The sequence below is a fragment of the Ricinus communis genome, chromosome 3 (genome assembly GCF_019578655.1).
Source record: "Ricinus communis isolate WT05 ecotype wild-type chromosome 3, ASM1957865v1, whole genome shotgun sequence".
NCBI classification, from domain to species: Eukaryota; Viridiplantae; Streptophyta; class Magnoliopsida; order Malpighiales; family Euphorbiaceae; genus Ricinus; species Ricinus communis.
In genome coordinates this window covers 27,016,651-27,038,974 of record NC_063258.1, presented here as the reverse complement: position 1 = coordinate 27,038,974, position 22,324 = coordinate 27,016,651, and the positions used below count along the sequence as shown (strand labels likewise).

At 32.8% G+C, this 22,324-nt stretch overlaps 2 protein-coding genes and 1 long non-coding RNA gene across 6 annotated transcripts; 2 read left to right on the top strand and 1 right to left on the bottom strand.

Annotated features, from left to right (window-relative positions):
- Positions 1 to 965: 965 nt before the first annotated feature.
- Positions 966 to 4,577, bottom strand: LOC8284811 (ras-related protein RHN1). Of its 3 annotated transcripts, none has more exons than XM_025156451.2 (8): positions 4,324 to 4,577; positions 3,752 to 3,829; positions 3,497 to 3,664; positions 2,783 to 2,831; positions 2,197 to 2,270; positions 1,939 to 2,032; positions 1,385 to 1,512; positions 966 to 1,169 (listed from the first exon to the last, which is right to left on the bottom strand). In XM_025156451.2, exons 1-7 carry the CDS (start codon positions 4,360 to 4,362, stop codon positions 1,415 to 1,417), a joined length of 600 nt encoding a protein of 199 aa, XP_025012219.1. In that variant the 5' UTR covers positions 4,363 to 4,577; the 3' UTR covers positions 966 to 1,169; positions 1,385 to 1,414. The 3 variants fall into 3 exon arrangements, with proteins under 3 accessions (XP_025012219.1, XP_015571670.1, XP_002514320.1); XM_015716184.3 differs by having other exon boundaries at positions 966 to 1,173; positions 4,320 to 4,576; XM_002514274.4 differs by having other exon boundaries at positions 966 to 1,173; positions 4,324 to 4,572.
- Positions 4,578 to 12,237: 7,660 nt separating this feature from the next.
- LOC8284812 lies at positions 12,238 to 15,625 on the top strand. 2 transcript variants are annotated; one of them, XM_015716326.2, is made up of 3 exons: positions 12,238 to 12,862; positions 14,102 to 14,173; positions 15,008 to 15,625. In XM_015716326.2, the coding sequence occupies exons 1-3, from the start codon at positions 12,302 to 12,304 to the stop codon at positions 15,047 to 15,049; spliced, it is 675 nt and encodes a 224-aa protein (XP_015571812.2). In that variant the 5' UTR covers positions 12,238 to 12,301; the 3' UTR covers positions 15,050 to 15,625. The 2 variants fall into 2 exon arrangements, with proteins under 2 accessions (XP_015571812.2, XP_048227810.1); XM_048371853.1 differs by lacking the exon at positions 15,008 to 15,625 and adding an exon at positions 14,463 to 14,774 and having other exon boundaries at positions 12,239 to 12,862.
- Positions 15,626 to 17,478: 1,853 nt separating this feature from the next.
- LOC8284814 lies at positions 17,479 to 19,010 on the top strand. Its single transcript, XR_001534868.3, has 2 exons — positions 17,479 to 18,672; positions 18,774 to 19,010. It is a non-coding gene; the product is annotated as an uncharacterized LOC8284814 (long non-coding RNA).
- Positions 19,011 to 22,324: the final 3,314 nt, after the last annotated feature.

Below are 22,324 nucleotides of genomic sequence, written 5' to 3'. Positions count from 1 at the left end.
AAAAGAAAGAAAGAAAAAACAAACAAACTTTCAACTGCGAGGCATTTGTCCACCTTAGATTAAGACAACTCTTGTTGTTTTCCATGAGCTTCATCATGGGGCAAGAAGCTTCAGTTTCTGCAGTGTCTGAAATTTACCAACTTGTTTGTATAATGATTTTAAGTGATTTGGGCATTCTTTACTTGATTAAATACTAATACCCTATTTGAGATTTGAGTGAGTGGAATCTCCAAAAAGCATGGTAATATAAGTAGTTCGAAAACTGATGAAACTTGGTTATGGTTCAAACATGTAAAACTTGTTATAATATATTATTAATACATGCAAGCTGATGCTTTAGTAAACAATGACTTCAACCGGTGTCAATAAGGTTATTAGATAATTGGTTAGATGTGTTGGTGTGAGGTCCTACTGCTTGAACCATCCATAAGATAAGGGATAGGACATGGTTTTTCTTTTCTTTATTCTTAAAGAATTTTTAACAAAATGGGCCAAGCACCGAGCCCAATTCAAGTCTGCGGACAAGGGACTGTAAATGATAAAAAGGCTTCCAACTTCGGTAATCACTTTTGTTTTCTCAACAGAAGGCAAAGTTTGAGTCAGCGGTGATTCCTATCTCAAGGCAAAGCGACAAACCAATGGCAGCTAAAAGCTATGCTAATTTATTAACATGAATAGTACACAACTCTCATCTTTCTTTTTATGGTATTGGTCAGAATTTTTCTGAATTTGTGCCTCCAAAATCGAAGTGAAATTGAAGGATGTTTGCCCACTCCTTGTTTTATATATATGCACACGATAGAGCCGTGCTAAGTGCAGCTTAAGGGCAATTGGTCATTTCATCAATACTCTAGGGAGGCCATTGAGAGTTGGAAGAGTAATTCCCAGCTTCTTTCTTTGCACTATCTATTGTGGAGTTGCATTGTACACAGAACTCCATGGATTCTGTAATTAGCCTTATTCACTTTAAAGATCAAACAGTCTTTTCTTGCATATAATCGAGCATGTTAATGTTTAGTATTGTCACAAGGCATTTGTATTTGAGAGGTAACAAATATACATACAACAAATTTTCACGAGAATTGCCTTCTGCACAGAACAATTTTCTCTTGAAATATCCCATTTGATTCCTGTAAATTGCGATATCCTCTCCAAGAGTTCAGGAGATCCTTCCTGTTCCATTTGGAAAAAAAAAAAAAACAGTGTAGGGATTAGTAAAATTTTGAGAACTGATTACATCAATCAACCATAGGAATCGTCGTCGAGCATGTTCATCAAATTATGAACTTAGGAAGTTATAGAACAAGTGATGGAACCATGTTCATCATTTATCTGAATAAGAATGAAGACATAAAAATCAAAGAACATTGCTAAGTTTACATACAAGTAGATCAAGTATGGGAATCATCATTCATTAGGAGCAGCAGAACATCCCTCTTGAGCGTTCTGGTTGTCTGTTTTGCAATTTCATTCCAGTTGGACGAGAAGGGGCAGCTTTTGCCAATTTCTTAGCTGCAAGAAGACATGTTACTATGAGCATTGAGCACGAAAAAAAGCAGTTCCAAGTGAAAATTATTGCTTACTATATAGTACACTCAGTAAAAAATTTATGAGAATGACCACCAGAAATTCTGAGTGAACGAACCAGTGGAACTCAACTGTTCAACATTTCGGACTTGTTAATCTATTATGGACCCTGCATCCATTTAAGTGATCTGATATTTCAGTTCCCGTTTTTTCAGAATGAAGTACCCCATTTTCCACTCATTCTTTATTGTGAAAAATTTTAAGCATAGTAACAGACATTGGATCCCATAAGCAATTTTAGGCATGCCTCAGTAAGTGGCTCCAGCCAATGAACCAGATATGAAGATGGCACAATATCCATTAAAATCGCAACAGATTCCATCCAAAGAAGTAAAAAAACCATGTAATTACCTATTTCATAAAAGAGCTCATTGACATTTTGTGCTGTTTTTGCAGAAGTTTCAAGAAAAACCAAGCCATTTTCTTTAGCATATTGCTCACCTTCCTGCAAAAGTTGGTTGCCATTTGCATATTTGCATCAAATACATGTCCGCAAAACAAAAAACTTCTACATACAATACAGACTTCTTTTTGGGTAAAATTAATGATCTTCAGCCAAACCCACAATAGGGATAGAGGAAATATGAAGTTAATCAGATTGTGAAATACCTCACTGGCAACTTTTCTTTTATCTCCCAAGTCAACTTTGTTGGCCGCCAAGAACATAATCAAATTTGGATTACCTGATACAACTTATAAAAAGTTATAAACACTAAACATGGAGTGGGAACAGTTATGAACAATGTATGAAGTTGAATTTCATATTCATATAAAGGAGATTTTAAAGATAAACAAGTTACTTGGAATTTCAATAAAATATTTACTTCAAAACTCTATTAAAACAGCTTTTAAACTCAGAACACTGAAACTATAAAAATGTTCAGAACTTCAGAAGCAGGGAAGCAGCCAAAACTAAAAGGCTGAGAAGATAGTAGGAACACTGGAAACTGAGGATCTAGTGACTGGAAAAGCAGATATCATGTGGAAGCTATGAAACTACAGTGTATAGCAATGGTTAGCAGCTTGAAATCTTCATACACAAAGAGACATGGAGAAAAAGAAAGTAAAATTAGAAAAGATAATGCACAACATAAACATTAATCACAAGCCTGATGCCTATACCAGATATGCTTCGTAAATTCTCAAGCTGAGCAAAAATCAATATCAAAATGCTTTGTACATCTGAGACGGTTACCTTGTCTTTGCAATTCTAGAACCCATCTTTTGGCTCTCTCAAATGAATCCTACAACACAAAAGAATTAGTCTAGCTACTTAAGAAATTAAAACAATTCCATCCTAATAAGAAGGGAAATTCCAGGTGAAATGATCACTAAAATAAAAAAAGCTAAATCGTATATTTAACATGAGAATTTCCACATCATGTGATACATAAGTCATGTTGTCCTTGATAGATATTTTGTATTAATTATGTTTGCATAAGTGAAACACAGCCATCCTTTGCAACATGTTTGTGCCATCTCTATTTAGTATCTACGCAGAATATTGTTGCGCATACAAACATAACAAATGCATCACTTGATAGGGTCTGACCTCAAAATGTCTCGATTAAATAACCATTTTGTTTGATGACACTTGCTTTTACATTTTATAATCCACTAAGATCTGAAAATGTATTCTGAATCATACTTTGACCGAGTAAAAGAAAATGTCGAAAAAAAAAGACTTCAAGACAGTTGACCTACAAATGCAAGAAAATAAAGGACTCGAATGAAAGCTATTAGAGGTAGGCTTATGCCTACCGAAAGCTATTAGAGGTAGGCTTATGCCTACCGAAAGCTAAATAATCAGCTCATTAATGATTAATGATCCAATTGCACAATCCCTAAAACTATAAAGTATAAGCAATGAGTTGCAATTAAATGACAGAAGATTGATGAATATAAGTACCGTGCTTGTGATATCATACACCACAACAGCTGCAGCTGCACCACGGTAGTACATCGGAGCCAAGCTATGATATCGCTCCTGCCCTGCTGTGTCCCATATATCAAACTTTATAGTGGCCTCATTCAGCGACAAAACCTGAGTGAAAAAGGCAGCTCCAATTGTCGATTCCTAATCATTGTACTCATGTTAGAAGTCATACACAATAAATAATGATGCTTCAGTAGCAAAGTGAAATAAGTAAAATCAAGAATGAACCTGGAAATCAAAAAATTGGCCCTTGACAAATCTCAAAACCAGACTTGTCTTTCCAGTTCCCATGTCCCCAAGAAGTACCTGAAGAAAATAATGTCAAAGGTCAACATCTTTCGCAACGATTCATGCAAGAATTGTTAACGTCATCATACAATTATCAAAGAACTCCTGTAACAAATACCAAGGGCCTGATTGGATGAGCATTGAGCAGTTGAAATCAGCTATTCAAACATTAACAGCTAAGTTATGATTACTTTGAGAAGTTGTTCTAAAGCACCATTACAAACAATCCAGATACAGCTGACTCCCTAATACTCATCCAAATCGGGTAATAACCTAAATGTGAAAGCAAACTGAAAATTGATTCACATGCCAGCCATTCATATATTAGGAAAAATTGAATAATCTTACTTGAGCATAGGAATATATAACCCATATAGAATTGTTACAGTTATAAACTCAGAACAACAAAAACCCATCTCATTTGAAACAAGAAAAAAACAAATTGTTTATTATTCTCTTGTTTTCTTGAATGAAAATATATTTACAAACAAAGAAGGGAAAGACATACCCACCAGCTTGGCTTGTATGTTCTTGTTGTTTGGTCTTGCCATTACCAATTGATGAAATTTTTACACAGATAGATTATGATCTTGAATTATTAGTTCAAAACTAAAACACAAACACAAAAGGCAAAGACTTTCTGGCTTCATGTATAAAAAGGGCATTTGAAAACAAAAGGAAATGGCTATCAACAGAGCAGTTGTTGTTGTAACCAGCTAGACTTTGAAGTTGGGTTTGAAGTATTGGCCCTGGTTATGATTTGGAGCAAGTGAAATATTACTGGGAAATAGTGTTTTTTGAACTGACTGGTAGTTTGTTGTTTGACTGGCAAGTTCCGTTGGTTTTAGGATTAAGCTATTTGTTTTTTGTCGTTTTATGATTCTTTCGCTTCTTGTTTCCGTGATGCTGTTCCGGCCGAAATATCGGAAAATTTCTTAGCGGATAAGTCTAAATTCTCGTCGTGGAATTGACAAGAATTTACTTAACAAAACCATTTATTTGTTTTGTTTTTTTTTCAATTTTTGGCCATGATGTCTATAGAATTACAGATTATCAAAAGAGATTTTTATCCTTAATATTTAATGCGATGGGCAAATTAATCCTTAAATTATATTTAGACACAATCAAATTTTTAATTAAAAGCTTTAATATTAACTCTTTGTTAAATGAAAATATACATTTATGTTAGCTTGAGGTGACATGATAATTTTTGTAAGTTATGTTTTCTAATTGTAAAAAATTAATCTAAAAGTGATGTAATATAAATTAAAAAAAAAAGAGATAATTAATAAATAAAAATAGAGAATCAAAAATTGCGTATGGAAATGAATCTTTGATGTGATGGATTTTATATGATTTGAGAAAAAGAAAAATTAGATATAAAGATAGAGAAAAAGTTAAAAGTTGAATTAAATAAATGACTGCAGAGGTGCAGAAGTTCTATCTATCATTACTATTGATGAAAAGAAACAAGTAGAGAAAGTGGACATTGACGATTGATTTTATTAATATGGGTTTCAACTTTTAAATTTCTGTTGGGTTTTGTCAATTGGTGATTAAGTCTGTTGATTTAATTGGATTATGGACATTTTGCATTGCTTTTGCAATTTTTGAAAAAGAAAGAAAAATGAGAGAAGAGAGTTGGAAAGAGATGGAGAAATATGAAATCTTCTCATAATCAAAAAATTTATTTGTTATATATATCATAATTAATTTTTATATAATTTTGTGTTTAAAAATGAAGCCGTTCAATTTATCTTAATATATATTTCTTATATATATAAGCTACTTATTATATTTATGTCTTTATAAAAAATACAAGAAAATGTTACAGTAAATATTATACGATTCACAGATCTTGATAATGTTTCATATATATGAAATCCGTAACTGTTTTTCGATTTATTGATAATATGCTTACATGTAAGTTTGACCACTATTCAAAAAGTATTACTAATTTCTTAAGACAAGCATATTATCAAATAGTATCAGTACAAAACATAAATATCATTTAATATAATTTTTTAGCCAACTGAAATAGTCATATTATTTCTTGTTCATACATAGATAGCACCAATACAAGAAAAAAAATTTGAACAACTGGCTAGCAAATCTTGAATTAATACTTCATGTCATCTCATTTATTTACGAGTTATATAATAATGCATATACTATTCATTTGATCATTCTAGAAATATATTTTTCTCTTTTTCCTTATTTATTATATATTTATAAATATAAAAATGAAAAAGAAAATAACAATGCATCACAATACATTAAAGCTTCTAGCATTTAAATAATAAAATTACAAATAAAATCTTGTCTTCCTAAAGTTGTATGAAAATAGTTACTTATATACATATTTTAGTATATATATATATATATATATATATATGTGTATTGTTTTGAATATAATATCAAACTCATAAACACCATACACACTAAAACTATCACCAAAAGTAAACAAGTAATTTACTTTTCAAAAAATATATCAAACACCTTAGATGTTCAAATATTATAATTATCTATTTCTTTATACATTTTAATACTAAAAGGGTAAATTATATAAATTCATCCATACAAATCTGCCAACTTCTAAAACTCATACAAACTCATTCATATTAAAGGTTATTGTTGCCCCACTATAAAATCTATGGAGTTGAGTGACATTCTCTCCCCACTAAAAAATTATAATCTATAGTTTAAGCATATTAACAAATAGGTAGAAAGTAAAAGAATTTGAAGATGTAAATTATCATTTTATTTCCATTTAAGACATCTAAAATACTATTAAACTTATCACTCATGTATTCACGTCTTATTTAACAAACACAATGTAAAATTTGAATCAAACATTCACAAATCAAATTAAATAATTATATAACTAAATTTTTTTTGATAGAAACACTTCAATACCAACCTGAAAAATCATACAGAAATAGAAAAAAAAAATTTCAAAGAATCCATGACATGAGAGGGAGAGTGGTTGTTTTTGTTAAAGGAAAAACGACCAAGGAATGAGCAAGCACCACTGAAATAAGCAATCGGTGTCGACGACAAGTTAAATTTTTTCAAATTCTAAGACGTTGCTAATTACTGTGTAAAAGTGTTGATAATTTTCTGGAGAAGTAAGAGAAAAATGATGAAATAAGATTAATGATAAAAAAAAGTTAAAAAAGAAAAGAGAAATTGAACTTCTTTGTATACAATCCCATAAAAAGAAAAAAAAAATGAAAGTTTGTAATATTTTTTTAAAGTGTGGATTTTATATATTTAAAAGAAAATTCTTTAACTGTATAAATGATCTTATTTCAAAAAATTCAATATTTTCTGTAATTTTTATAAAAAAAAATGAATAAAACCAATTTGGTAAGGTTTTGGTCCTACAAATGTAATAATAATGGAGTGAAATGGTTATGATTTTGATAGTTGGTAGGACCATAGAATTTTATTTGAGTTTGGAGATTGATTGGACGGAAAAGTGGGCCAATGCCACGTACTCATCCTGTAGTCGTTGTATTCTACTGAAGATATAGAATGTCCGATTCGAACCGAAACCCGAGTTCTTGGAATATGGTCCATTTCGATTAGGTGTCTGCTGCTTCAATGCTAGAGTTTTTTTACTTGCGTGAAGCCCATGCCTTCTACGATGTCGTATTGTCCTTTTGTTTGAAAATTAAACCAACAAATTTGTGGGGCTATTTTTAGTTGTGGAAATTGAAATCATATGAAAAGAATTTCGAAGTTGGGTGTTCTAAATTTTATTAATTTACAATAACATGCTGACTTTTTATTTTTTTTCGTCTTCGAGTATAAATATATTGGTATAGGTACACAAAGCTGATTACATCAAAATAACTTTTATATTTAATTATTTATATAAATTTATATTTAATAATATTTCTGATTAAGACATGCATATTATTTTAATAAAAAATAAAAGTTATAGGTCAGTTGAAACTAATGATATACTCTTTTTATTTCACACTAATCAATTTATTTTTAAATTAAAAAAATTTTAATTATAAAATCTCGTATATATTTTATTTTTATGTCAAATTAATTATAATATCTCTAGAAAGATAAATTAATTTAATTTAATTAGTTTTCTCATAACTAGATATATAATGTTGTTTTTGTAAATAATTGGGTAAGATGTAAATAGTAATAATAGGAAATTAAATTTAAATGAGCTAAAAAAGACAGTTAAAGAAAACAATAATAAAAGAATGGAAATTTGAACGTAAGTTGGGAGAAGACATGTGACTTAATTGAGAAAGTGAGGGAATCTAATACGTGTGCTAAATACAAACATCCACATGTACTTTCCCACATGAAAACCTCATCTCTTCATGTGCTCTTTCTCCTTCTTCCTTTTATATTTAAATTTTGGAATAATACAGTTCTCACCCTTTCCATTTTCAATTTTCAATTTTCTTTTTTCTTTTCTCTCTCGTTTCCAACTCATTAAGAAATTCAATAATTTATTTTCAATCCATACTTAAATTAAAAAGATATAAAATTTTAGTTAATACTACTAATTTTTATCTTTATCTTTTTAATATAGATTCGTAGATAAAAATTAAAATATAAAAAGAATTATTAATTATCTATTGACGCTTACTATAATTTAAGTTTTAATATTTTAAGTTATAAAATAAAACATGGGATATTTATGGCAATTCAAACTTTGTCTACCACTTCCCTTATTTGTTGAATTCAATATGCAATCAAATGATTCATTGTTCTCCACCTATAATCTAATTAGCAACTCTATTCATGTAGATGACTCGAGGATAAAAGGAAAATACAATAAAGTCGATCTTATGATATTTATTTAAAGTTTATTAAATAAATGGCGGGGACAAGATTGGACCATCTAAGCAAATAATTGGATTAGAAAAACATATCATCCAAATCGCATACCATGAACTCAACTATACAAATCAATTCATTTCCTTTTTCTTGTTTCCCTTTCAAACATAGGAAGATAGAGTTAGGAAATCTTTTTGTTCAATTTAAGTGTATTTAGAAAATTCATATATATTTATGTTTATATTAATTATTTAATATAAAGTTTAAGAACTAGTTAAAAATTATTCAGGCTAAAAATATATATTCTAAAGATACATTTAGTAAAATAAGGAAGGTGAATAGAAATAATTAAATATTTTTTGATTCAATATTGAACAAAAATTAAATTTATTTATGCTAAGACTAATAATTGTATTTAGTTATAATTGAAAAATAATAATAATTAATTTATAATTATTATATGTAATATATATAAAATATATTATTTGTTTGGCCATAATTCATCAAACTTTTTATTGGTTAAGGAGAGATAGAAATGGTCCCATTCATACACAGTAATCTTATTCAAATCCCAAAGTAATTCTTATGACTCCTCCTAATAAGTTACTCTAATTTAAAAGGGATTTCATGCACCGAATCATATATAAATTTATTTGGTAAGTTACAATATAGACAAATAAAGTATACTCATACCGCACCACTTCGTTGGGTTTACCAATTCTGACCTTCCTAAGCAAACTTACTAATTCTTGTACTATATATAACCTCTTTACAACTTTCGTTTTGCTCATTTGAGTTTCTTGATTTACACACATAACCACAATAATTTCTAGATGGCCTCGCATGGTAGCATGGCGATTTCCACCACCTCCCCGAAAGGCGGCGAAACCATGGCCGCGTCAAGCTCACCAAAGGCTGGTGGCCAATGCTTGTGTTCACCGACAACCCATGAAGGTTCTTTCAGGTGCAGATTTCATAGGTCAAGGTCACTTATGAAACGTTCAAACTCTATGCCTACTAATAAATCTGTAAATTCTCTTTCTCCCAAGTCAGTCGAGTCTACTAATTAATTATCATGACAGTGGTGGTCTGTGTGTGTCTATATATATATATATATATATATATATATATACAGCAACTCCTTTTATGTTCCTTAACTCTGTGAAGAACATAAGACATGAAAGCAAGAGTTTTTGTGTAAAGGATCTTTGTCAAGATTGCTGATTTCGGATGTTATGTGGTATAAGATTAATGGGTTTTCCGTTACATGTTATTTTATTTCTATATTTTATGTTGGCTGTTTTGGTAAGAATCAGTACTCTCCATCTCTATCAAAGGTAAGCAGAGAGGACATAATATCGGAGGCTACTCCCAAGAACTGAAATTTTTTGGAGGTTATACCTGAGGAGTTTGGTGATGAAGAAAATGGATTCTTGATCTATCCAAAGAGAGGGAAAAAGATAATTAAGAAGTAATTACTGTTTTTCTTTTCTTAAAATAAAAATCAAAGAGATGATAACTCAAGTGTACATGTTATGAATGATTAATTACTTACTGCAGCAGATAGCTGGAGTGATTTTGGGGACAGTTAACCAAAAAGCTATATTGTTTTAGTTGTGATGTTTGGTGTAACAGGATTATCATTGCCTTGTAATGATTAATCAACACTTCAAGAGATCGGTGTGTCTAATAATACTAATATCTTTCCTATTTATTACACTTAATCGAATATCTTAAATATTTTCAATTGTATAATTCATTGTAATGAAAATCAACTAACTAGATTGATTTAAGATTCTGTTAATCAAACACATAGTGGGGTTCAACAGTAATCAACCATAATTGGTTTGTTACTGGATAATTATCCAGAAACTGGATCGGGTATTTTGATTGATTTTTTTTCTCTGCCTTAATTCTTACCCACTCAATTTTATGTCATGAAATTTGACTTGTGCTACCTTCCATATCTCTAATTTCTTCTGGACCATAACAGAATATTGATGAGATATGTTCTGAGTGGCCTACAATAATCAAGATTGTTATCTTTTGTTTAAATTTTAATTTATATAAAATAGATCAAGAAAACATGATTTTTTTTATTATTATTATTAATATTCCTCTTTGGATTGAATGAGTGAATATGTAGTGATGTTTTAGAGATAATGGGTTTGAGCATGACTGTTATTTTATTTTATGTGCGAAGGAGATGGATCTAGAATTCATGTCATTCTCTTTGGTCCCTCTCTCCAAAATTATTGCAAAAATATGAAACAGGAAGAGAAGTCGTGCATTTTAATTTTTTATAGGAGCAGGCAGCAATCAATTGGATCCACATGTCATTCGGACATTTTCAAGTACTGATATGGTTTGCAATTGTTTGTTTTAAAAGGACGAGGCATCCTGTTGTGCATATGACTACGGCTCTCAACTTTCACCATTCCTCGCACTGTTTTTATTATTATTATTAAATTATAACTAATTAATTTTTTATTAATAAAATAAAAGGACAAAAAATTGAATAAGAATAGATAATGCAACTATTAAAATACATTTAAAAATTACTTTTTCATTTTTTAAATTTAACGAGAGATAATATAATTCTAAAATCATTCTAGAAATAATAATAAATTAAAAGTTGCTTGAAAGTCTAATATCTATATTGAAAATGTTATTTGTTTAAATGGAGACAGAGTAAATATATCTCAAGTGCAGCATAATATGTAAATTTATATGGAAAATAACTATAATTTAATAAAAAAATTATAAAAATTTCATTAAAAATTTCTATAGTAATTAATACAATTAATTTTAAAAAGTTATTAAAATTTTAATTAGTAAATACGTTATTGTCAAATTAAATTAAATATTATTTTGATTCCACATGCAACAAATAGTATTATCCTGTAGATAAATAATTATTAAAGTGATATATAAAATAATTAAAAATAGAAATAAAAAGAAATATTATATTATATACTTTCATCTTTTTTTCTATTTCAAATTAACCAGCCAAATAAAGAACTTTTTTATTCTTAAAATTCAATCAATTTAACAAAGACGAGGATAAAAAAAGAAAAAGAAACAACATTATTGCCAGGTTGCCGGTGGTAACAGCTTCACTATCGCCAGTTTAAAGGCAAAGATAATAAGAATAGGTAATTTACTCTTCACTCCGGGTTTTCAAATCATATTTAATTTATTTGATTGAAAAATGAATAAAAGAGAAGAGAGAAAAATGAATTAAGAATTGAAAAAATACCTAAAAAGTTTAAAATTTTTATATATTTATTTCATCATACTGTTGTTTAACAGTTTAAGTAGACTTAACTAGTCACATTCTAGCAGTGTTAGAATTTGAATTTAATCGCATTATTCATAAAGCTTTATAATGTAAACAAGAAATTAAGAAAACGATACTTAATTAACTTTCTCCAAAGTTGAAGAGCTATTCTGTAATTTTGCTTCTCTATTTGAAGGTAGATTAACATGTTGGGGTGATTTTTACAGTTTCCCTTGCTTTTTTTCTTTTTTTTTTTAATAATCTTTTGCTCATCTTGTAGCCACATCATCGAAACGCAACAAACCATACCGTATTTATTGTACCAACAGCTGTATTTAGCAATTATTACTGTATCATATCATACCATCCACAACCAAAAAGAAAAGAAAAACACCATGGCAGCAAAAACATCACATCTTCAATACGCGCCATTGCCATCACACCCCATACCGCAAAACGTCATCGTTTTACCGTACTTTCACCAGCCACCAAACCCTGCCTACATCTTCCTCCGCCGCTGCCTCCTCTCCGCAATCACAATCCTCTTCCTCTCTGCCGCCGTATACTTTCTCTACCCATCAGACCCATCTCTGCAGCTCGCCCGAATCCAACTCAACCACATCCATGTCAACTCGTCTCCTAAATTCACGCTAGACCTCTCATTCTCTCTGCTGATTAGGGTTAAAAATAGAGATTTCTTTTCACTGGACTATGATACTCTCGATGTTTCAGTTGGGTATAGAGGGAAAGAGCTTGGAGTTGTGAGTTCTAAAGGAGGGAACGTTAGGCCTAGAGGATCATCTTATATTAGTGCTGCGCTCGATTTAAATGGGCTTGAAATTGTTCATGATGTTTTTTATTTGATTGAGGATTTAGCTAGAGGCGTTATTCCTTTTGATACTGATACTATGGTTAATGGTGAACTTGGGTTCTTTTTTTTCAAGATTCCAATCAAGGTTAGTTCTTTCTTTCTTTATTCCTTTTTCTTTAAACATTGTCCTAAAAGTAAAAAAGTATGATTCTTTTTGTGTTGCATGTCTTCTGGCCTTGATTTGATTTTATTGTAATTGTATACTAGGGGTGAGAATTCCTATCAAGATTAGTTCTTTATTTTTCTCTAAACATCTTTAAAAAGATAAAAAAAATTGATTCTTTTGTTTAAAATTTGTTCTGGATTTGATTTGATTGATTTAATTGTGTGCTAGTGAACTAGGGCTGTTAAGGGCATCAGAACTTTTCAAGCAAAAATGTAGGTATTGGTGAGCTAAGCGGAGCTGAAATCTAGTATAATTACTTTAAGACTGATTGCAGCGGAAATTAGGAAATTATAGGCATTGGTATTCAGTGTATTGCTTCTATGTGTGCCCGATCTGAGCTCATCATATGTTAGGAACTGAAGGGTGCAATAATGATATACTATAATTGAGAGCACTTCAAAAGTTTTGGGGTTGAAGAATAGTTAATATAAGCTTGCCCTGATGCAAAAATTCTTAAAGCTTTAAAACTCCGGCGGGATAAGGTAAAATGGTCAATGAGATCGAATGCATAAAACAGCTTCTGGAAACATTCTTTTTCATAATGGAGCAAATCGATTATTTGGGGTGAATGTATCGGTGATTATTATAAAAATACAGATCAGTGTGGATGGAGTTTTTAGTGGCCATCCAATTCTGAAAAATATATAGCTACAAACAGGCATGCCGCCCATACTTGCTTATGCATCAAAACTGGTAAAAAGAACAAAAGGGAAAAGATAAGAAAAGGAAACTGCTTAAAATAAAGCCTCAAATCAGTAGCCTATAGGGCACTATTTCATTTCTCACGTAAATGGGCCATTTTGATGAGAATGATGAATAAATAATAAGATTGGATAAGCGTATTATCCATCTATATTAAGGATGCAGTAAATTGTGTATCTATCAGCCAGCAGCATATATGTAAAATCTGTTCAGTAATGTTCAAAGGCAGGTCAATCTGCTGTGTTCGTTTGCACTTTTGCATTTAAGCTTTTTGTGTTAACTACCTGAATGAATTTTTGGTAGTACTGTTGAGTTGCAAGCAGTAAACCTCATCTCATCATTATTCTATGGTTGTATCTGTTACAGTGTTGCATCTTTTATTTTCTCAATTCTGCAACATTGATGATATAGCAGCTGTCTTGCCGAGTCTAATTTATGTTCTTGAAAATGTTCCAGGCAAAAGTATCATGTGAGGTGTATGTGAATACAGTTAATCAGACAATTGTTCGTGAAGATTGTCACCCTCAGGTGAGGAATTCCTCTATACAAATAATTCAGAAGATTAATTTGTAGAATTCATCAAATGGCTTGTATGCATGTCTATAGTCCCCTCATACCCAGATGTCTATAATTAAAGGCAGCAAGTAAGATAAGCTTGTAAGATGGAGAACATGTCACGTTCTGTTTTCTGGTCACTGTTGCGTGCATATGTTTGTAAGATGGCTAGAGTCGAGTTTGCTAGTTATATTGGTCCGTATTATATTGTTCATTATCTAGGTTCTTTGCTGACCCACAAAGTGGTGTCTGACTTTTCCAGTGATATATTGAAGATATAACACTGATCCTCTTGAAGAGGAAGGACAGATAGCTGGGCGCTGGAGGTAAATAGTTTTGACGTTTTCGGGGGCCCTTATTCTAGGTGTGAACTGCGTGTCGTGTATAGCTTCATGTGAAGTCTTTTCGAGCTACAAGATTGCAGTAAAGGATTCATTTTACCAAAGAACATCCCTATATATGTATTCTTAGCAAGCTTAGCTTGAAGATCCGTTGTTAACTTTCTGTATCTGAATGTACTTGTTGGAACCACATGAACGCATCATTAATACAGTAATTAATACTGTGAAGTAAATTCTTTTGTTTTTTAAGCAAAAAACTAGGGTGCTCATGAATACAAAAATCCCACCAATTCAACAACAAGGTTTCTGTTATTTGCGTGTAGACAAAATTGCAGCAGTGAATCTTTCTGGATTATCGGTTTATGTTTTTGTAGATAAGAGTGGGCATGATTCGGTGAGGTTTTTCTTTTAACTGGACCACGATTATTAGTTAATCGATAATAATAGATCTTTTTTCTACTGGCAGGTTAAATTACCCATTTTTTCACCAACCCATTTGGTGAAATAATTCCCACATGATCAATCAATCAATCATCATGTCATATGGAACTACAAAAAATTACTCTGCTTTGTTTATCTTGTAGCGAGAAGATGACATTATGAATGCAATGCAAATCAAAATTGGACCCTACCAGATGCCATGGGTTATTCTCCGCAAACCTTTATGAGAACGCCATTCTTTTGAAGAGAAACTTTACGAGATGCCCGTCTTTAGAAAATATTTTGCTCCGATTGCCAACTAGAGTAGTGGCAATGTTCTTTTGGGATGTATGTAAAGGACAAGAGACTTTAGGTGAAATTGTAACCAGAGATTAAGGGCACAGACAGAAACGGGATGAGAAACAAGGAAGAGCTACTCGTGTAATATGTATACAATCCAATAAATTGCAGAAAGAAGATACATGGCATGGAGTATACACACAGCATGTTTCTTTCTAGTTTATACACTCGAAATTAGACGTTTGATTATAATCATTACTGTACTCGCTCACTTCTTTGTTATTCTACGACCCCATGCATAATCAACATGATGGTGCCTGCACCTGAAGGATCCTGGGTGCCTCGTAGGTGAACAAACACACATCTTTATCGAGCCACCACCGCCACCAGCATCAGCACTACCAGCGGCACTAGCAGCAGCAGCGTTGGCCGTCTCTGTCCCTGCTTGCTCGGTAACTAGCTGAACTGCTCGCAAAAGGAGCCATCTTTGCTCCTCCGCCAACGCCCTGTGGCTATTCAAAGGTACAACTTGATTACACATATTTTTCTTTCAATCCTCTTCTTGGAGAGGTTGTTAATGTGTTTATGTGCAAGAGGTGCTTGAGAGAAAAAGCAAAGAATATGTGGACTCTGGGGTTATTATATAAGGAAAGAAAGGAAGGATAAGGAGAGATGGTTAAAGGGTATAAAGTGCTTTTAGAGGTTTTAATTGATTCCCTTCCGAGAAAAGGTTTGGTTTTCGCGTTCGTTAAGGTGATGAGACGCATCCACAAAAGGCCAGCCACTTGCAGTGTTACACCTTCCACTCATTATAACCATAGCTAAAGGAGACAAGAAACCACTTGAATACTATTATACACCTTCTTCACTCATCTAAACCAAACCATGGCCTAACATTAACAAGATAGATAGCAAAAGCCGCTAAAAATAGGCACATCAGGTTTAGGCCCACCGTTCTTCTCTGGAATAGCAAAGAGTCGGGTAGAGCTTTGTTTATCAATCGTATGACACGAGGTAGCGATTCTGCCAAATGGCCAGATACAGCTAGCCATGCAAGTTCCACTTGTTAATTGCTAAGTGGCAAGGGTATTTGCTTTTAAGCTATTGATACTGATTTTATGTACTGTATTTGCATGAGTTGATAATTGATTGGGAGAGGGAAAGAGCATTTGTTGCTTCCGATAATCGCATTAGTCTTTCGGGTGGATGGATAGGCTTTTTGCTTAGAAGAGAGAAATTGTGCAGAATGGACAAACATGCTGACGATTTTGGCTAAGACAAAACTTTAGTTTATTTTAAAGGGTAGTGATGATATGCAAATGTCAGTACCCTCTGCCCATAACTGTGTGACTGCTCGCAAAGCAATAGTGAGAGGTCCATAACTAAATATGGAGGAGAGTTTGAAACAAATAGGGATGAATTTGGAATAAGTAAATATATGTATAAAAGATTATGGGAGTGAGATGGTACTAAGTTTATTAATAATATATTCTTTGAATGGCACTGCAGCTATCCCTCTAATAATTAAGTTAAGACCATTTTCTATTTAACTTTTTTGCATATTATTCTTCTCTTTTTTAATATAATGTAATTTATGGAGTACCTTCCCACTTAGCCACTACGGTTCTTCTACTACATTATAACAACCCATGGCTTTGTTTCTGATACGATATTTTAATACGTGTGCAGCCAAATGTGTTGGACCTTTCAGTAATTGATTGATTTTTCCACATTTTCTTCCAATTCCAAAAGCTGCCACGTTTGGAATGCAGGAAATACACACAAAATTATTACAGATTGTTTAGTCTCTACTTTTTAATTTTATTTACACCTTCCATAAGCTTCTTTCTTGTTTCTAAAAGTTGAACAATAACTTCTTTCTTCCCTTTTTCTCCGTCTTCAATCATCCCACGCTCTAATTCCTTGTCTTTTTCTGATTAAATATTATGATATCACAATAATTTATTCATAAAATAATGAGTTAGTAATGAATATGTTACCTATATTATTCTTTTAGAAGTAATAAAATTCTATAAGTATATATAAAAAATAAAAATTTATTTTTAATAATTATCAATTATATTGACAGAATAATACACTATAATGCTGCGAAAAAAACGCTTCATTTAGTGATATTAAATTATATATCAATTCTATAAATGTATTTTTAACGAGTTCAATTGTTTGGATTTAATTTTTTTATTCTTTCATCACTCTTATAAAGAGAAATTTGATATCTTATAATAAAAGGATCATATAAAACTTCTATAGAAAGGGATCGCGATATTTCAATAATGAAAAAACTGTAAAACTCTTAAAACAATATGCTAGAATTTATTGATTATGAAATATTAAAAAAAATAGATCATTAACATCTAAAAATAATTAGCGATGGACTATAAAATAAAATATATAAAAAAATAAAGAATTATACTGATTATATGTTACCTGTACTATTAAACAATTGTATATATAAAATTTTAAATTTATACTACTTTTGCTTTTTATAATTATAAAATATTGAAATTGAGTTATAGAATTCTTTTTGTAGGAGGGGATTATAACTCAGTAAGAAAAAGAAAAAGAGAAATTTCCTTCATATCATATGCCTGAGAAATAAATAGGCAGAAGATAGCCTCTCACTTGTCGTTTGTTCTTGTGGTGATTAGAGAAGATAGTGAAGATAGAAAAAGAGAAAGGAAGAAAGAACCTTGTGCTCTTCAAGCTGTTCTTCCTTTTCTGAATTGACGAACGTCATTATTCAATGGGTCAAATTTTTATGACAAATCCAAATCAAATAAGGAAAATTCAAAAATAATGAGAACATAACCCAAAACTCTCATTTCTTCTAGAAATTCCTTTTGAACCGCTGACAAATATATACAAGTAAATTAAGGAAAACAAGAAAGGAAATTTAGGAACTTTCCCACTTAGAAGCCACGAGGCGGCATGTTAGAGGTCAGTTCCCAGTCCGAGTCAATAAGCCGCCAACTGAGTCAAACTTCACGCGCTGCCTTCAAACCTACTCTCTGTTACTCCCTCAATATATAATTTTCCTTCACTTTCTTGGAAAATTCATCTGCTTGCTTGCCTCACCTCATGCGTGCTTTTGAACACCCATATAAATTATCCACAAATCTTTACCCTGCCCACCCATCATCGATCTCTCCATCTCTTGCAGTATAATTCTCGGGTTTCATTTTAAGTTCATTCTTTCAGAATTCTTGATCTCTCTTATATTTTCTTGAAGTCCATATATATATACACATCTTTTGGGTTTCTTGAAGATGAGTACTCCAATGAAGTTATATGCTCTACCGATCATTGGGCTCGTGATCTTTGCACTCTTCCAGATTGGTTATGCACAAACGATGGCGCCTTCTCCTGCGGCAGAAGGTCCTTCCAGTGATGGTACGTTCTGATTTCCTTTGTTTTTCAGTACCCTTTTCCAACTGGAGGGCGGGGATTTGAACAGCTTGGTTTTGATTCGGATATTGTATTTTCTGTTGCAGGCAACTCAATTGATCAAGGAATTGCTTATGTTCTTCTACTCGTGGCACTTGCAGTCACATACCTCTTCCATTAACGTTTCAGTTTTTCCTTTCTTTGTTAGTATATCATTATGCTAAATTCTTTATGTACTTTTCTCCATATATTGATTTGGAGAAATTGCAGCCATTTTGTATCTATTGAATCACTCTGTACTTATTAAAATTTTTTGTTATGGAAACAGTAAGATCATTTCTTGAGTTTCTTTTGTCAAGGCGTTAAATATTTACTTATAATGAATTTATCAAAATTTGAACATCAATCAACTATAACCAAACATCACCTAATTAGAGCATGAAATACAATATATACAGAAACAAAATGACTGAAAAGGACTGTGAGCACTCCTCTATACACACATTGGAATTATAATGAAAGGACAATGTTGCCCATTCTCTTCTAATTGACCCTCTCCTTATGTCGACCTCATATTCCTTTATTTATTTATTTCCGTTTAATTTCCAGAAATATTATGAAATTTTAAATAGATAAACATAAGGTATCTGTTTTAAAATCAAATATTGTTAGCCTCCTCCTGCCTATTTTAAACGGAATCATAATGTTGGAAATGAATTATAAGTGGAGAAGTTGGAAGAGAGAAGAAGAAAAGAAGGATATTTGTAATGTATTTGCTCTCCTTTATTGAACTCAAGACTGACTATTTATAATAGTCTTACAGCTCAAAATTTAACAGACAAGGCTATAAATGAGGAAAAGACTAAGGCCAGTTCACCTGGCACATCTGCACTAAAACAATAACGTGAACATGCTTAGGACTAGTTCTAACTAGCTTATTAAGTGGAATAAATTGTAACAAACTACTGACTAAGTCTTGCTAAGAGTAAACAAGGCCACGTATCATTCCTCCCCATTTAAGAATCCTTGTCCCTAAGGATAAAACCTGGATATGACCTGGTAAAGCGCCATTCATTTTCCCAAGTGGCATCTTCTCTTGGAGCTCCTTTCCACTTGATTAAAACTTCAGACTTGGGACGATATTTTCCTTTTGAATGACTCTGCGATCAAGTATGACTTCAGTTGTGGAAGAATAATGGAATCATCGACACCGGTGGAGGTTGACTTGAAATAGGAGAGTGTATCTTGGACCCAAATGTTTATGCAAAGCATGCTAACATGAAACACATTATGAATTTGAGAATTTGGTGGAAGGGCTAACCGATATGCAACTATACCCACTTTTCAATAATCCGATAAGGACCATAAAAACGGGGGGCCAATTTCATTGAAGCTCGAAAGGCAATGAAGTTTGACGATATGGTTGGAGCTTAAGATACACATAGTCTCCAATATCAAAAGAGACTTCCGTCGTTTTGATCCGCTTGACATTTCATTCGTTGTCCGGCCAATGAAAGGTTATAACGGAGTTCACGTAGAATGGTGTCACGATCACGTAGGTACTCATCAATGACTTGAATGCGGGAAGTACCTCGGAATGTAAGTTAGCAAATGTGGTGGTGGAATGCCATAGACGGCTTCAAATGGCGTCATTTTGGTGGATGAATGAATGGATGTATTGTAGCTAAATTCAGCCCAAGAAATCCATTCAGACCATTTTCGTGGTTGGTCACCTGCAAAACATCGCAAGTATTATTCCAAAGTGCGGTTCACCACCTCTGTCTGGTGGTAACTTGAACTCATGCATAGCTTAGTTCCCTGTAACTGGAATAGTGTTTGCCAAAAAGAACTGATAAATACCTTATCTCGATCATTGACAATAGATGTTGGGACATCGTGGAGGCGAACGACATTGGCAATGAATGCTTTAGCCACTGTAACAGCAGTGTATGGATGTTTTAACGCAATAAATGGGCATATTTTGTTAAGCGATCAACAACCACCATGATAACTGAATAGCCATTTGACAATGGTAGTCCCTCGATAAAATCCATTGACACCTCAATCCACATCTGATTTGGAATGGGTAATGGTCAAGTGTTTACCGGTTTCATGCAATCGATTTTGTACCGTTGACATGTTTCGCATTGTTGTAGAAATTCCTTTACTACCCGACGCATGTTAGGCCACCAAAACTAAGTTTAATGCGTGAGAGAGTTTTATGGAATCCAAAATGTCCACTGTTGGTGATGAATGACAATCTTCAAATGATTTGTTGGATTAAGGTTGAAGTGGGACTCAAGTAGATTTTCCCATGTTTGAACCAAACTCCATCCCGTTGCACTAGTTGTTGGAGTGATTGTGACTGACTCAACTTCTTATAGAAAGGGTCTTGTTGCACTTCCTCTTGTAATTTTGGCTACCAATCCGCACATGGCCTTGAAATGGATGTGAAACTGAAACTCAACCACACGAGAAAGTGAGTCGGCCAGGCTTGATTTTCGGACCCACGCTTGTACTCAATTCACGTAATCATAGCCAAGGATCTTTGGAAGCCACCGAGTCCGTGCGGGAGTGGTAATTACCGCTCTAGTAAATACTTAAGGCTCTTTTGGTCGGTCGCGAACTATAAATCGCTTGCCCAGGAGATATGGACGCCACCTCCGAATCGACTTAATGACGGCTAACATTTCTTTCTCATAAGTGGACAATAGCAAAGCCGATCCCTTTAAAGCTTCAACGAAATAAGCTATTGGACGATTATTTTGAGAAAGTACAGCTCCAATTCCGATCCCACTAGCATCACATTCAATGACGAATTGTTGAGAAAAATCAGGGTAGGCATAGGACTGGTGGCGATGTTAGTGCTTCTTTTAATCGATTGAAGGCTAGTTCGGCTTCTTCACTCCATTTAAATCCTTCTTTAGACAAGAGTTGATTTAACGGAGTCGCTATACATCCAAAGTGACGAATAAATTTGCGGTAGTACCCGAGCTAACCCGAGAAATCCTTGCACTTCTCTTGTTGTTGTTGGAATTGGCCATTCAAGAACAACTTGTATTTTTGTTGGGTCTACCGCCACTCCATGTTCGAAATGATGTGGCCCGGATAGTCCACTTGTGAAACACCAAACCTGCACTTTGTTTCTTTAGCAAACAGTTGGTTAGTCTTTAAAATAGTAAGGACTATTCGGAGATGTGATAGATGCTCTTCCCAAGTTCGTGAATACACCAAGATGTCGTCAAAGAAGACCAAAATAAATTTTCCGAGGTAAGGTCGGAAGAGATCGTTCATGAGACTTTGGAAGGTGGAGGGTGCGTTGGTAGGCCGAATGGCATCACTATAAACTCGTAATGCCCTTCATGTGTTCGAAAGGCCGCTCTTTGAGATATCTTCTTCATGCACTCGAATATGATGATATCCAAACCTTTAAGTTTAACTTAGAGAAGAATTTGGCTCCATATAGCTCATCAAGGAGTTCATCAATGACCGGGATTGGATATTTATCCTTGACTGTGATATCGTTCAAAGCTCGGTAGTCAACGCAAAATCGCCAATCTCCATCCGCCTTCTTGACCAATAGGACAGGGTGAGGAAAATGGACTATTACTAGGCCTTATCAATTTTGATTGCAGCAATTCTCTCACCGTCTTCTCTA